Below are 13,780 nucleotides of genomic sequence, written 5' to 3' on the forward strand. Positions count from 1 at the left end.
CTGTTACAGGCTCTCATAGAACCACATAATACTCCATAGCCTTGTGTAACTTTACACTGCTATGATTATTTGATTAACATTTTTCTACCTCTAAATTCCATAAGGGCCATGTCTGCTTTTAGCCATTTTATCTCCAGCAGAGTAGGGCAAACAGATGGCACTCAGTATATATATGTTGATTGAATAAATAAATAATCCTACAACTCAGCTTGCTTCTATCAATCCTCTAGCTCCAAATCCTTCAAAGACTCCCTACTATTTATCAAAGTCCCTATTTTTACCATGACATTCAAGTACCTCAATCTACCTTTCTCACGTGTTCCCATTTATGTAGCCTACACTGCAGTCAAACTCCATGACTTGCCATTCCACTGATATGTTCTGAGCCCCCTGATCCTGGTGCTCCACTCGTGCTGTTCGCTTTTTCTAGTATGGCATTCCCTGTTCTCTGACCGTCAAAACCTTCATCATCTTCTCAAATTCCATCTTGACTTCTCCACGAGATCTTCCCTGATCTTTCTCATATCTCCCCACCAGAACTCATGTATTCTTTTTCAAAATTCATGCATAACTCTGTACTCGTCTGTGATGAGTTACTACATTCTACAGAGATGTACATGTCTTATCTCCCTATCATATGGCAAGCTTTCTGAGGGCAGAAACCACCTTGTATCCAATTTTGTGATGTCCACTGCCTAATGTGGAATAGGTACTTAGTAAATAAGAAACAAAATGACCATTATGTTTTTTATTAAATCTCTTTAGCGATAATTATTTTGTCTTCTATAGTGGGATCAATTCTTTCTTATTAACTCAGTAGAACATTTATATTTAGGACGTAAGTATGAAATTATAAGTAGTATGCATAAGTGCATTAGGTACAAGTCATATCCAATGGCCTCATTCTTTACAGTTTGAAAAGGATACTACATACCACTTAAAAATATTCCACTTAGCTACTGAGAACACAGCCAAAAACATCTAAGCAGCCGGTTATGTGATAAGGTCATTGCAACAAAATTTGAGTATATCTCCAGGAAAATGTTTCAGGCCCGTGCTCTGACTTTATGCATAACTAGAAAAGCGTGATGATATCCTTTTCCAACCAACAGCCAGTCAGAATTGGCAAGTCAGATGGGGGGGGGGTTGGAGGAAAATAGGGCTCGTAGAACCATACAAATCTAAACCAGCAAACAGTAACAACTGACCATGAGAGAAAACAGACTATAGAAAGCAGATGTCGTAGTTTAAAAATCAAAGCACACTGGGATCATTTACCGGAGGGACAAAACCTCTTCACATTTCCTGAGGGAATCATTATCTAATCATTGGACTTCATACTGAAGATACTGTGTCACCAAGATAATTTCAATCAAACTCATTATTCCCAATTTAAGAAGGCAGTGTAATACATAAGTGATCCAACAAACATGTTAAAAAATTATAGCACTAAATGGAATAATTCTCATTTCTCCAGAAAATAAACTTGTGTAGAAGAGTTCACTTGTTGAAGATGCCAGATAAATGAGGCATTTTTATATTGTATTATAGTACCAGGAAAAAGATTCATATAGTTGCCTAGCAAATGATAAACTTCCCAAAGTTGGTAATTATGTTTGTGGCAAGAAAGGGATATTTTATTAGCTCTGGGAAATTATATTTTTTGGAAATCCCTGAAAATTTCCAAATGCCAGCATTAAAGTAATTTTGAAGAAATATTTTAATCATTGGATAGGATAGCATTATAGCATAAGTTTCTAATTCTGGATAAAATCTGGATAAAATGTGAAATATCAAATCAAATTACATGGAAACTACGTTTTCTAAACCTTTTCAGGTGTCTGTCTCATGCTTATTTACTATCAATCCATTTATTCTCAGTGATGTCACCTTATTATCAATTGAGAAGATCTTTATACTCCTCTTTACAAAACCAAAAAGTCTTGCACAAAGGTAAAGCTTTCCTTCCTTTTGCCTTTCCATTGGAAGCCAGTTTTGATCATTGTTTGTGACAATGGTAATGCCCAGTAGATAAATACATAAATTAAAACTTTATATATACACGTAGGGTGTGTGTGTGAGTGTGCATATCATAATATAACACATATTCAGATATATCTATATTCTCCAATTTAAAATTATATAGAGTGAAAGTCTGACATACAACATGGCTTGTATAGAGGTGCTTCCTGGACCTACATGAAACACAGTAGTAGGAGTTTAATAGAGCATTATATTATCATGGGTAAAACTGTGAAACTCTGCTTGCAGTGAAGAACTGCATACCAGAAATGACAGTTTTGATTGTCATTAAGGAGGCAGCAAGATTTAGTAAAAAGAACATGGGTACTGCAGTTAGACTGACTTGGTTTGAACCCACATTTAGCCACTTACTATAAGACCACTGGCAGGTTACTTACTCTGAGCCTTGTTCCTTACCTGTAAGATGGGGAAAATTAATTCAGGATCATGATGAGGATTAAATGAGATAAAATGAAGACATTTAACATAGGAACTGGCAAATGTCAGGCATAAAATAAATATTAGTTACCTTCCATTATCCCAAAAACAGATTTTATTCCAAGTCAATTTTACCTTCACTTGCAAACTTGCTGATGCAACTCTCCTTTCTAGATCTTCCACCTGTTGAAGAATACTCAAATCCATTTCCATTGCTTGATCTTCTACTGACCAGTTCTCCACAATATCTCGAGTTACCTGGTTTTCTTCATTTTCATTTAATTCAATAATAGCAACTACATTTGAAAAGAAATTAATTTAATTTAATTTTTTTTTAAAGATTTTATTTATTTGACAGAGACAGCGAGAGAGTGAACACAAGCAGGGGGAGTGGGAGAGGGAGAAGCAGGCTTCCTGCTGAGCAGAGAGCCGATGTGGGGTTCGATCCCAGGACCCTGGGATCATGACCTGAGCCGAAGGCAGACACTTAACGACTGAGCCAGCCAGGCGCCCCAAAAAAGAAATTAATTTTAAAATCCACTTTATTCCCCAATGATTTCTTTCAGAAAGTAAATAAAATTCCAGGGGTAACATGTGAATGTAACTTAACAGACACAAGTGCACTTGTGCATATGCAGGCAGCTTACTTTTAAAAAAGTAGGAATATTCTTTTTTAAGAACATAATATGTCTGCAAGTTGTAAAAAATAAGAAAGTAATGTCAATTTAAGAAATGTACACGGTTACTATTTTTTGAGCAAAATAGAAAAAAATGCCCGTTAGTAATAAAGACATACTAAAATACATTTTAAGGTAAAAGAATTAATTTTCATAAGTAAGCAAGAGAGCAGAAATCTCCTTTAGGTACACACCATCCTTATTCTTGATGCAGGCTTGAGTAATATAATCCAAGTGTTTCTGAATTTGTTTCTGTAATGCTTTTTCTCTTATTCCTCTGAAATGTAGCACTTTGAGCAAAGCTTTTAGATCCTCTGGGTCAATAATTCTCCACCAGCCAAATTGCATTTCTAAGTCAAGATAAATATGTACATCTTTTACAGATATCTTGAATATGAATTAATGGCACAACACAAATCAGAAGATTTATAACTACATATATAACCACTGAAGATTCAGTTATAATATAGGACTCTATTAACAATGAAATAAAGTCAGTGGCTAAAAACTATCTCAATGTACCTACCTTCTGGAATAGGTTTTGGACTAGGAAAATCTACTGGTTTTGCTACTTCAACAGCCGCAGGTTGAGTTGAAGAGACTTTTTCATTCTGTGGCAATGGAGATTCACTTTTACTTGAAGCAACATTGGGAGTCAAGAATGAATTACCATTTCCTTCAGATAATCCCAATCCCAATCCCAGACTAGGTAAAGGTGATGTAAATGGAATATTAGAAGCAAGTACGCCAGTGGGCCATCCACAGAACTGGAGTCCCATCATAGATACTCCACTTTTCATCTACAAAAAACAAAATATTTTAAAAGTAGAACAATTTAAAAAGTTAGGAAAAATGTTTAGCATCTGAAATTGTTTTTTAAATTCTGAAAAAAAAAAAAGGTAATTCAAGAAGCCTTTGCCTTAGACTAGAAACACATAGTTGTAATGAAGCTTGATGATAGCAATTGTGACTCTCCAGTTTTCAAACTGTGGCAGGGATAATACAAATATCCAACTGATTCCCCTGGAGTGAGAATTTTCATGGGATCAAAGATTAAATAAAGCAACATAGAAATGAGTTACAATGAGCAGTACAAACCTGAAGAGGTGAGACAGCAAATGGATTGAGGCCCACGGGATTCTGAGAGGAAGATGATCCCAGAAGGGGAGCGGGGGCAGGTGAGGGGGACGTAGATGGTGGCTGAGACTGAGGAGTCACTACGGAAGCAGCTGATACATCAGCTTGGGTAAGTGAAGTGTCATCACAAGGGGTTCTTGGCAAAAGGCTGAACCACTGTCTATTCTTTTCTGTAAGTGTTTTTAACAACTGGTCATTGGGTAGAGGACTGTAGAACTTCCCTGGACCGCTTGAACCAGTATTGAACAGATTATTAGAGTCTGTCTTTTCCACGTTACTTTGGGTTGCTGTTGATTGAATGCTGCCCAATGAATGTTTTCCACTACTTTGATAAGACAAGGTACACCCATTTGCACTACTATTTGGTTTGGGGATGATCATATCTGAGTCAGGAGGCATCTTAGCTACTTCTAAAAGCTTGCTTAATTTTGAAAAAGAGCCAGGTTTCTGAAGAAAGAGATTTGTGTTATCTTTTTCTTTAGGATCTTCCTTTTGCTCACAGTGATCTGGATTTGAACAATTTAAAGTATCTTCAGAGGTCTCAAATATTTCTTCTTTGATCTGTATACTTTCTGCCTTTTTCAGTTTTTCTCTTTCTTTTGCAATTTCTTCTAGTCCTATAAAAATGAAAAGTATTAAGATCAGTTGCTTCAGATCCAACCAATACTTTAATTGTATATTACTATTTATCAAGTAATATGCATAAATATATAAATAAACTTTTCGAGATTACTTACTAAAAAACAATGATCTTGTTTTTTATAGGCTACATTTGCTCATTGGAAAATTAATGTAATTTTATAATTAATCATTACAAAATTTTAAAATATTAAAATATTAAAAGCCCTAATACACAACAAAAATGACTATTAACATTTTTGTGTAAATCCTTCTAGGAGTTCTCTATGCATAACCATATACACATATACATGTAAGCCTATAAAGTAAAAAAAAAAAAAAAAGGAAATCGTATTATAATATTTGCACCTACATGTTTTACTGAATAATACTCTGTAAACATCCTGATGTATTAATAAATATATAACTGCACCATAAATTTTAATGGCTATCTTCAGTGGACTATATCATAATTTAAATAATCAATCTTCTACTGATGGCTATTAGTAGGGCCTAATTATTCACTATTATAAACAGTGCTGTAAATGATGAATGACCTTGTATCTGTATTGTTGGACTTTAAAACTTCTTTTTCTGATTTACTTCTTTAGGACAAATTTCTAGAAAAAAAAAACTCCCTGATAGGTACTTTTCAGAGTTTTTGTGATATAATTGTCAAGCTGCCCTCTAGAAAGTCTAAATCAATACATATTAATGCCAGAAGTACACAAAAGCATCTATTTCCCTATTGCTCAGTGAAACTGAGTACTAACGATACTTGTCTTTTCCAATATCTGGGAGGTTCAAATCTGAATTGTATTTTTTTCTGATCACTCATAAGGCTGATTATCTTTTCACAGGTTTATTGGTTTTTCTCCTTTGTGAACCTCTGGTTCATATTTTTGACAAATATTTTTAAAAAAATAATTCCTAAGAACTCTTAAAAATAAAGATCCACTAGTTTATCGGATTTGAAAAGTGATATATGTTCAAGATAAAATATTCAGTAATGAGAGGTACAAGGTAAAACCCTTCTGTGCTACTCCCTCAGCCCCTATCTCTACTCTTTAGAGGTAACCATGGTTAACCAGTCATGCCTGTAGCTCCTTCTGGAAATCTTACATGCATCCTTGTGACTATCATTTTACACCACAACACTAATGGGATACTACTCTGCACTTTTCTGCAACTTAGAACAAAATCCCAACCCTACACAAGGCCTACAGCCCTATATGATGTTCCTGGAAACCTCCACAACCTCTGGCCACTTCTGTCCTCCTCCTTCCTTTCTCCCTTTCTTCAGCTTCTCAAACATGCTAAGTTCTTTCCTTTCTTGGGGACTTTGCACTTGCTCTTCCCTCTGCCTAGAATACTGTTTTACTTCATGTTTCAGATTGTCATTTTGTCACAGAGGTTTTCTCTGATCACCTTATCTTTTCTTTAAAGATTTTATTTATTTGACAGAGAGAGCACAAGCAGGGGGAGCAGCACAGGGAGAGGGAGAAGCAGACTCCCCGCTGAGCAGGGAGCCCAACGACATGGGGCTCCATCCCAGGACCCCGGGATCATGACTTGAGCCGAAGGCAGACACTTAACTGACTGAGCCACCCAGGCGCCCCTCTGATCACCTTATCTAAAGAAGGGTCTCCATCCCATTCACCTTAGAATATCATTCTGTATATTTACTTGGCAGAATTTACCATTAGACACAATATTCTGTTTATTTTCTATTCCATTCCCCCTCCCACACACTAGAATTTAAATCAACAAGCTTTACTTAAAGGTAGAGCAATGTCTACCTTGCTTATTATTGGGTCCAAATGCCTAACATGGTGCCTGCTATAAAATGGGGACTCAATAAACATTTTTAAATGATGAAATAAAAAGAATGTATTTAATATTTTCACTATAAACCTTCACTAGCTTTCAATGGCCAAACATATAACTATACTTCATCAGCTGCATAATATTCTATTATATGGATATATCATGATTCATTTAACCAATCCTCTATTAATGTTTGAAATAGCTCTTACATCCTTCTCTTGATATTAGTTTCTACCCCAAATTAAAAGCCTATTCCTCATACTTATGCTTCTGCACAATCAGGTGTCACAGGGACTAGGTTCACCTCCTTGCATGAAACAACCAAAAAACAGACCAAATATATAGAACAATAGTTTATAAGAACCTGGACATCAGGTAACAATGAAAGAAAACCAATGCAGCAAGCCCTATGATTGCTCCAGCTTACTGCCCTGGGACAGTTTCCAGGCTACATCACAGGGAGAAATCCAGGCAGAGATGGCAGACTCCTGAGATGAGGAGATGGAACTGAGAGTCCACGGGAGACCCAAGTGGCTTTAGTGCTCAGGAGGGAGAGTACTGGAGAGGAGAGAGCTGCCTAGAGAGAGGACTCTACGGATCTATGGATGGACCCCTGGAGTGTTCAGCTGAATACTCATCAGTGCCGAACTGTCAGGAATCCACCTGAGACCAGGGAAAGGACCACTTGAAAAAGATTAGAGGGGACAGTGCTAGGTGTTCACACAGGCTAGGAATAGTACCCATTCCTACCAACCAGCTTGGGAAACCTCAAAATTCACAGACGTTAGGCAGAGTACTCAAGGATCTCACGTCAGTAGTAAGGCAATAATTAGCCCTAGACTGAGCACTGTCCTAGTCCTACCCAACAAATTTTAAAAGCAAGACCTGAAAGGATCAAACGTTTTCCAAGTACCTTAACTGTGTTCCAGTTAAACAAAGCTCAAAAATGTTTGTGGGAATTAAAAAATATCCAGTACCCAACAAGGTAAAATTCACAATGTCAGGCATCCAAACAAAATTAGAAGGCATGCAAAGACACATGAAAACACGACACATAATTAGAAAAATCAATGAAAACTGACCCCAAGCTAACGAGATAGTAGAATCAGTAGACAAGGATATTAAGTTTGAGAAAATGGTTGAAAAAATTCCAAATTTGATTAAAACTATAAACCACAGATCCAAGAAATGCAACAAACTCCAAGGAAAAGAAATATGAAGATAACTACACCAAGACATATAATCAAATTCCTTAAAACCAATGATATAGAAAAAAGGCAGCTAGCAAAAAATCTTCTGCCTCATATAATCTCTATGCACTTCTACACATTTGCCCTGAGAAGAAAACCCTACTTCATCACCTACTTCGTCACCAACCCTACTTCATTTGCCTAATTAGGCAAATGTGGAAAGAGTCACAAACATTCTCTTCATATACCTGTGCTTTATACAAGTTATTGGTTAGTAAAGAAGTACTAATAGTTGTTCTTGATTTATTCTGAGAATCAGAAAACCTCTGTCATATGTCCAAAAACAAATGGACTAACCAACCAGGCAACCAATTTTTACTGGTTTCAGACTAGATGACTTCCCATTTATATGTAATAAAGTAGATTGAGCTGATGATACATTTTAATAGCCTACTCATGGTTGTCTTTAACTTTTACATTCAAATTGCTTAACTATAAACAGCTAAATCTCGAATTAAAACGTAAAATTATTTTTAAAAATTTGAAAGTGTATACAGGATGTGTACTATAAAGAGGTTCTTTAATTTTAACTAATTTTCTATCTCCATTTCATACAACCCCCTAGTTCCTTCCAGTCCTTACTTCTCTGACGTGTGTCAATGAGTATTAATAAACATCTTCAAAACAAACTGAAGAAGAGGAAGACGAGAGAGGAAACAGGACTGCTGTTCACTTGATTCATTTCTCTGGTAGTAAATATAAGTGCACAATGACAAAGAAAATACCATTTCTCAGTTAAAATAAATCCTAAAAAAAAATACCATGTTTTCTACTGGAAAAACCATATGTCTTCTTGAATTTTATCAAAATCACTTTGAACCCTCTCAGTTCACCTTAAGAGTTGACATTGGACCCAAGGGGTCTGCCACTCTAAGTTCAAGGGAAAATTTTTTCCTTTGGTTCTCTTTAGTTGGGCTGAAGCAAGCTGTAACTTTCAAATAAATTTTACTACACTGTAGGTAAAACACACGCCTGGGTGGCTCAGTTGTTAAGCGTCTGCCTTTGGCTCAGGTCATGGTCCCACCTGCATCGGGCTCTCTGCTCAGTGGGGAGCCTGTTTCTCCCTCTCCCACTCCCCTTGCTTGTGTTCCCTCTACCGCTATGTCTCTCTCTGTCAAATAAATAAAATTAAAAAAAAAAAAAAAGAAATGTAAAAAGCCTGGCATAGAATACAGGTCTCTATGCAATGGCTTCATGACAGGACTCAAAGGCACTTTCCCATTCAGTACAGCAGAACCTCAGGAGTACTTGCACTGCTCTTCAGCTGTCTTTATGTCGATGGTGCTACCATGATCCAGCTCCTAGGAGATTTCTTCTTATTACGGGGGAGAAGTCTAAAGGAAGCAGATTCTCAACATTTTGTCTCTCTAGGATTGTCCCTTCCCAGTCTGATTCAGGAATTTAAAAAGAAGATGATTGATACCATAATACCCTCTCCCTTCAGGTAAGAGTCCCCCACATATCCATAACAGGAATTATGTTTTATACTTCTAGATCTAATGCTGTAACCACATCCCAATACAAAATGGAAGAGTAACATTCACAGCACAGTATGTACATATAATTAACAACAAACTTGTTTCATTTTCCTTCCACTTTGCTGAGGGCCCAACAGAAGGACCGTAGAACCTTTAGCTAGCTAATGTCAACACTGTTCTCAGGGTCCTAGGTATATACACTTTGCTTCTTGGTATGCATACCCCTTAGCACTGTTTCTAGACCCAAAGGTCCCTTGACAGGTTTACTGTTAGAGAAACAGTGCTTTCTACCCTTTTGCACAGCAAGGTGTAGGGTAAAGTGTTTTATCTCCTGGAGTGCTCTTGTCACACGTACAAGTCCTATGGAACCACTACGGGAGTTGGAAGATCCTGTGTACTATTACTTCTCTGCTTGTAAGTTGCCTTTACTAATAAACTTTGCTGCAATTAGCACTATGTGTGCCATTAGTGGTTTTTGTAACCATGCATCTTATACAGCAGTTGGTGTCCAAAAAAGTCGTAATGTCATGGATTTCTGGAAGGGGAGCATGAAGGGGTGGAAGATTTTCTCCTTGGGGTCAGCAGTAATTCACTTGGTGGAGTTAGGATGGTCTCAGTAGCTGTGCCCAAGGATGGCAGAAGCCCTAAAGTATACACTAAACAGTATACACTAAAGTATACACTAAAATGCAGTCGTCCCTCCTTCCTTATCAACTTAGAGATTTCCATGAGTCCTAAGTTGGAGGGTGAACTGGAAAGGGTGACAGCAGCCCCTTTAGAAGGGAAAGTGGGGCAAACTCCCACAATCCCTCTGTTATGATATATGGGGCAAATAGCCCTGTGATAGGAAGCCAGTTTTTGTGAGGCGTGCTCTGTAGGAGCCTGAGTGGGAATACCAGCAGAAGGAAATCCGACAATAAACAGAATTAAGAAGAGCTAGGTTCTCAACAGGTCCACTACCAAAAGCAGCACTTGGAAGGATCCTTAGAGGCTTGGCTTGCTTGTTTGCATGATGAAGGGACAATAGTGGTATTAAAACAAATGGACGAGGGGGAAACACATGCCCTTGTTACAGAATGAGCAGTCTGGGCTGACTAGTAGCGCTGGGACAGGTACGGCCACCCTGTTCAAACTGGATGCTTGGTAGCTTTGGTAAAATAGATCCCCGTTGGGGTGATTTTCTTGAGACTCTTGAATGTGAACTGGACTGGATCCACATAGGACGTAGCTGCTCTGAGATGCTAGCTATGTTCGCATGTTTATAAGAAAACCCAGGGCTGGAGAGGCGAAGGCTTGACAACATGATCTTAGTGCGAAGAATGTTAAATAACAGAATCAGAACAGGTGCACCTAAGTGGACAATGGCTTTGACTTTACTCTTTCATCTGAGAAGAAATGTTAGAAAAGAAATAGTTCTTTCAGGTCATACAAGCCCCATTTCAGGGGAGGAAATGGAAAGAGAGAGCTTAATATGTGGCACAGGTTTCTATACAAAATAAAAAGAAAAGAGGAACAAAGGAAGGAGAGGACAGGCTAGACTTCTGGCCGACTCCCTCACACCAACACATGTAGTACCGCTCGTAAAGACAGGGGCTGGTAAGACAGAAGCTGATGGGTTGTGTAATTCTAGATTGTGTAAGTGTTATCCACTTCAAAAACCCAAAAGACCTACTGAGATGGTGGAAAAGAGACCTGAGATGAGACACAGAAAATCCAACAGCCACAAGCTTGAAGAGTTGTTTGGAGAGGGGGATAACCAGATTAGTTGAAGAAGGTGCCCGGGGAGGGCTGTCCTTGAGAGATTACAGCTGTTAAGCCTCACCCCCACCCACCATCTGGTAAGAGCTCACAGTCTCTAGACTCTTCAGGAAAGGACTTGGGAACAGAACCTAGGGAAATACCCTGTATCATCTCAACTCCTGAAATGGGATTATGGGTGGAAATATTCACAGTCATCAGCTCCACATTATGAGTTTGATTCAACTGCAGAAGCCAGACTTCCTTTGTTCCTGATATGGGCTCTTTCAAGTTTAAGAAGGACTAGGGCTCTATCCCTGGGTCCCCCTCTAAGAGATTGCTAACCACCCTCCTCGGTTCACTGTGCTGGAAAGGAGAAGAGCCTCAAACATTTATGGGTTTGCTAGAAACGAGGGACCAAGTACCTACAGTTCCAGAATGCAAAAAAGCCTTGGCCAACAAGTTCCTTTATTAGTGCTGGGAGTTGGTTGTTACCTAGGGCTCAAAGCCCAAATCACAATCACTGCAAAGGCTTTTGGGCCTTTTGTGCGAACTCCAATTGTTCCTTTATCAGACTGCATACTGGCATGGAAATACTGGGTTATTTAAGTCCTGCACAAGCATTTCCACGTATCAGTTGGACATATTTGTTGTGACCTCTACTGGCAGCTTTGGTAACTGTTGGCCAGGCATATTGTCAACACTTAGATGCACTGACCAGGCCTGCCAAGGCTGCACAACCCCGTTACATACCTGGAGGAGAAAGAATGCATTTCTTATGGAAGGACAGATTCAGGTAGGGGTACTGAACAAGGCCATTTCACTATTTAACAATGCTGTTTGACACTAGCGCTACAAGGGCCTTGACTCTGGTGAAGATATTCTGATGGCATTTGTTAGCTTTTGAGTTATCTGATTTCCTCTAGCCACTGAACAGGATACATCTTTCCTGGATATGAAGGAGTTACTGTGCCTCTTCCATGTGTGGACCAGATAACACTATTAAGACTGAAACATATTTATTATATAGTAGGGTTTCCAGAAATGATACAATCAAACAATCGGAATTCCTTTCGGAGCTGCTGCCATTCAGCAATGGGCTGGCCGACATAGTACTGAGTGGCTGGTCCATGCTCCCTCTTCTCCATAGGCATTACAGAATGCTGGAGCAGTATTCTAAAAGATGGTTGCACTAACCCTTCCACGGTGACCTCCGTCCACTTTCTGGTCTGGCTGCCCTCTACTGTTTATACTCTGAACACTCCTCACACCTCATAAATGTCCCTACACTTCGGTGAAGTTCCCTGACATCCTGAAGTTGAAGAGCAGAGATGAAGAATCTTAGTATGCTGGGGACACTGAGTTTTTATACTCAACATTCCTCTCCTTTTTTTGTACCTTTCAACAGGTGGCTGGAAGGTTCCTGTTGTTCATATTACAGATGAATGGATGGATACAAATGTCGATATACTCTTGCTTTCCAGATGACACTTGCAAGCAACACCCCCAGGAGGGGAATTTTGATTCTCTCTTTACTCCAAACAATTCTAAATTCTTGTTGTGCACTCACCCTACAATCAGGAGACTTTGCTGCAGTCCTTATACCCATACAGTGTAGTCTGTCTGGAGGACATCTTTGGTGGGAAAATGGCACCTCCTGATTTATGTGGAACTTACTGTTCCAGAAAAAAAGGACAGACTGTATGGATCACCCCTGAAGATAATGATGGACTTGGCGTGGGCATAAACATGCCTGACCACGGGTGAGAGGGTGGATGTAGCGTGAATAATTCTCTCGTCGCCTTTCTTACTGATATTAATGAACTGTACTGAATAATCCTCTACAGCTATCCCATACAATGACACTTATTTCAAAGCTATCAGGATGTTCTATTTGTCATCCTCAACCTACGTAATTATGGAGGACCTTGTGGGCATTCCATTCCCAGACAATGCCACAGGAATTACTCATTACTCCAGAGTCATTTGCTTGGGCTATCCATAATTCTGTCCTTACTAATTATCCTATGTAAAACTCTCTTTATCTTCTTAGAAGCAGAGGGACACTCATATCCTGACATCTCAGCTCCCAGTGATCCATTTCCCACATCAGGGGTGCCTGGTAGCACTTTTCACACCTACAGTTGAGTCTGACTAACAGCACTCTGGCAGTGTGCCAAACCCAGGAAGCATAAATGCCAGGTGGATACAAAATGCAGCATTAAACCAGACTGGCTGGCACTCTCTGTGATCCAGTGGAACTTGTTTTCTTATGCGAGAAGCAGAGCCTTCCTGCTTCCTACCTGGACATAACATTGTCTGTACACTTTGCGAATAACTAGGAGATCTTTTATAATGACTCAAACTGGCTGGTTAGCTTAGTTGGTTAGAGTGTGGTGCTAACAGTGACTCAAAATCTCAAAGTACTCGAGACTTTCCAGCTACGATCTCTAGTGTCAGCATCAGAACCTACTTGTAAGTTGACAGGTACACAGGGAAACAAGCTTTCATTACTTTGCACAAGGGCTCTCTCCTTGATAGGGACCCATGAAGCTGAGGGTATGACCCCAAATCAGCGACCCTGGGGGACACTGCC

The 13,780-nt window shown here is 39.0% G+C and overlaps 1 protein-coding gene across 20 annotated transcripts in view; it reads right to left on the reverse strand.

Moving 5' to 3' along the window:
* BAZ2B (bromodomain adjacent to zinc finger domain 2B) overlaps positions 1-13,780 on the reverse strand; it is a 308,079-nt gene that overhangs the window by 16,224 nt on the left and 278,075 nt on the right. For 19 of the 20 annotated variants that reach the window (XM_027589756.1, XM_027589755.1, XM_027589752.1 and 16 more), the window contains 4 exons: positions 4,236-4,891; positions 3,664-3,937; positions 3,332-3,487; positions 2,596-2,756 (listed from right to left, as the gene is read on the reverse strand). In XM_027589756.1, the coding sequence (XP_027445557.1) occupies positions 2,596-2,756; positions 3,332-3,487; positions 3,664-3,937; positions 4,236-4,891 (1,247 nt within the window). The remainder of the gene's footprint in view (positions 1-2,595; positions 2,757-3,331; positions 3,488-3,663; positions 3,938-4,235; positions 4,892-13,780) is intronic. The other variant, XM_027589753.1, reaches the window with a different exon arrangement.

This window comes from Zalophus californianus, chromosome 3 (assembly GCF_009762305.2).
Source record: "Zalophus californianus isolate mZalCal1 chromosome 3, mZalCal1.pri.v2, whole genome shotgun sequence".
NCBI lineage: Eukaryota > Metazoa > Chordata > Mammalia > Carnivora > Otariidae > Zalophus > Zalophus californianus.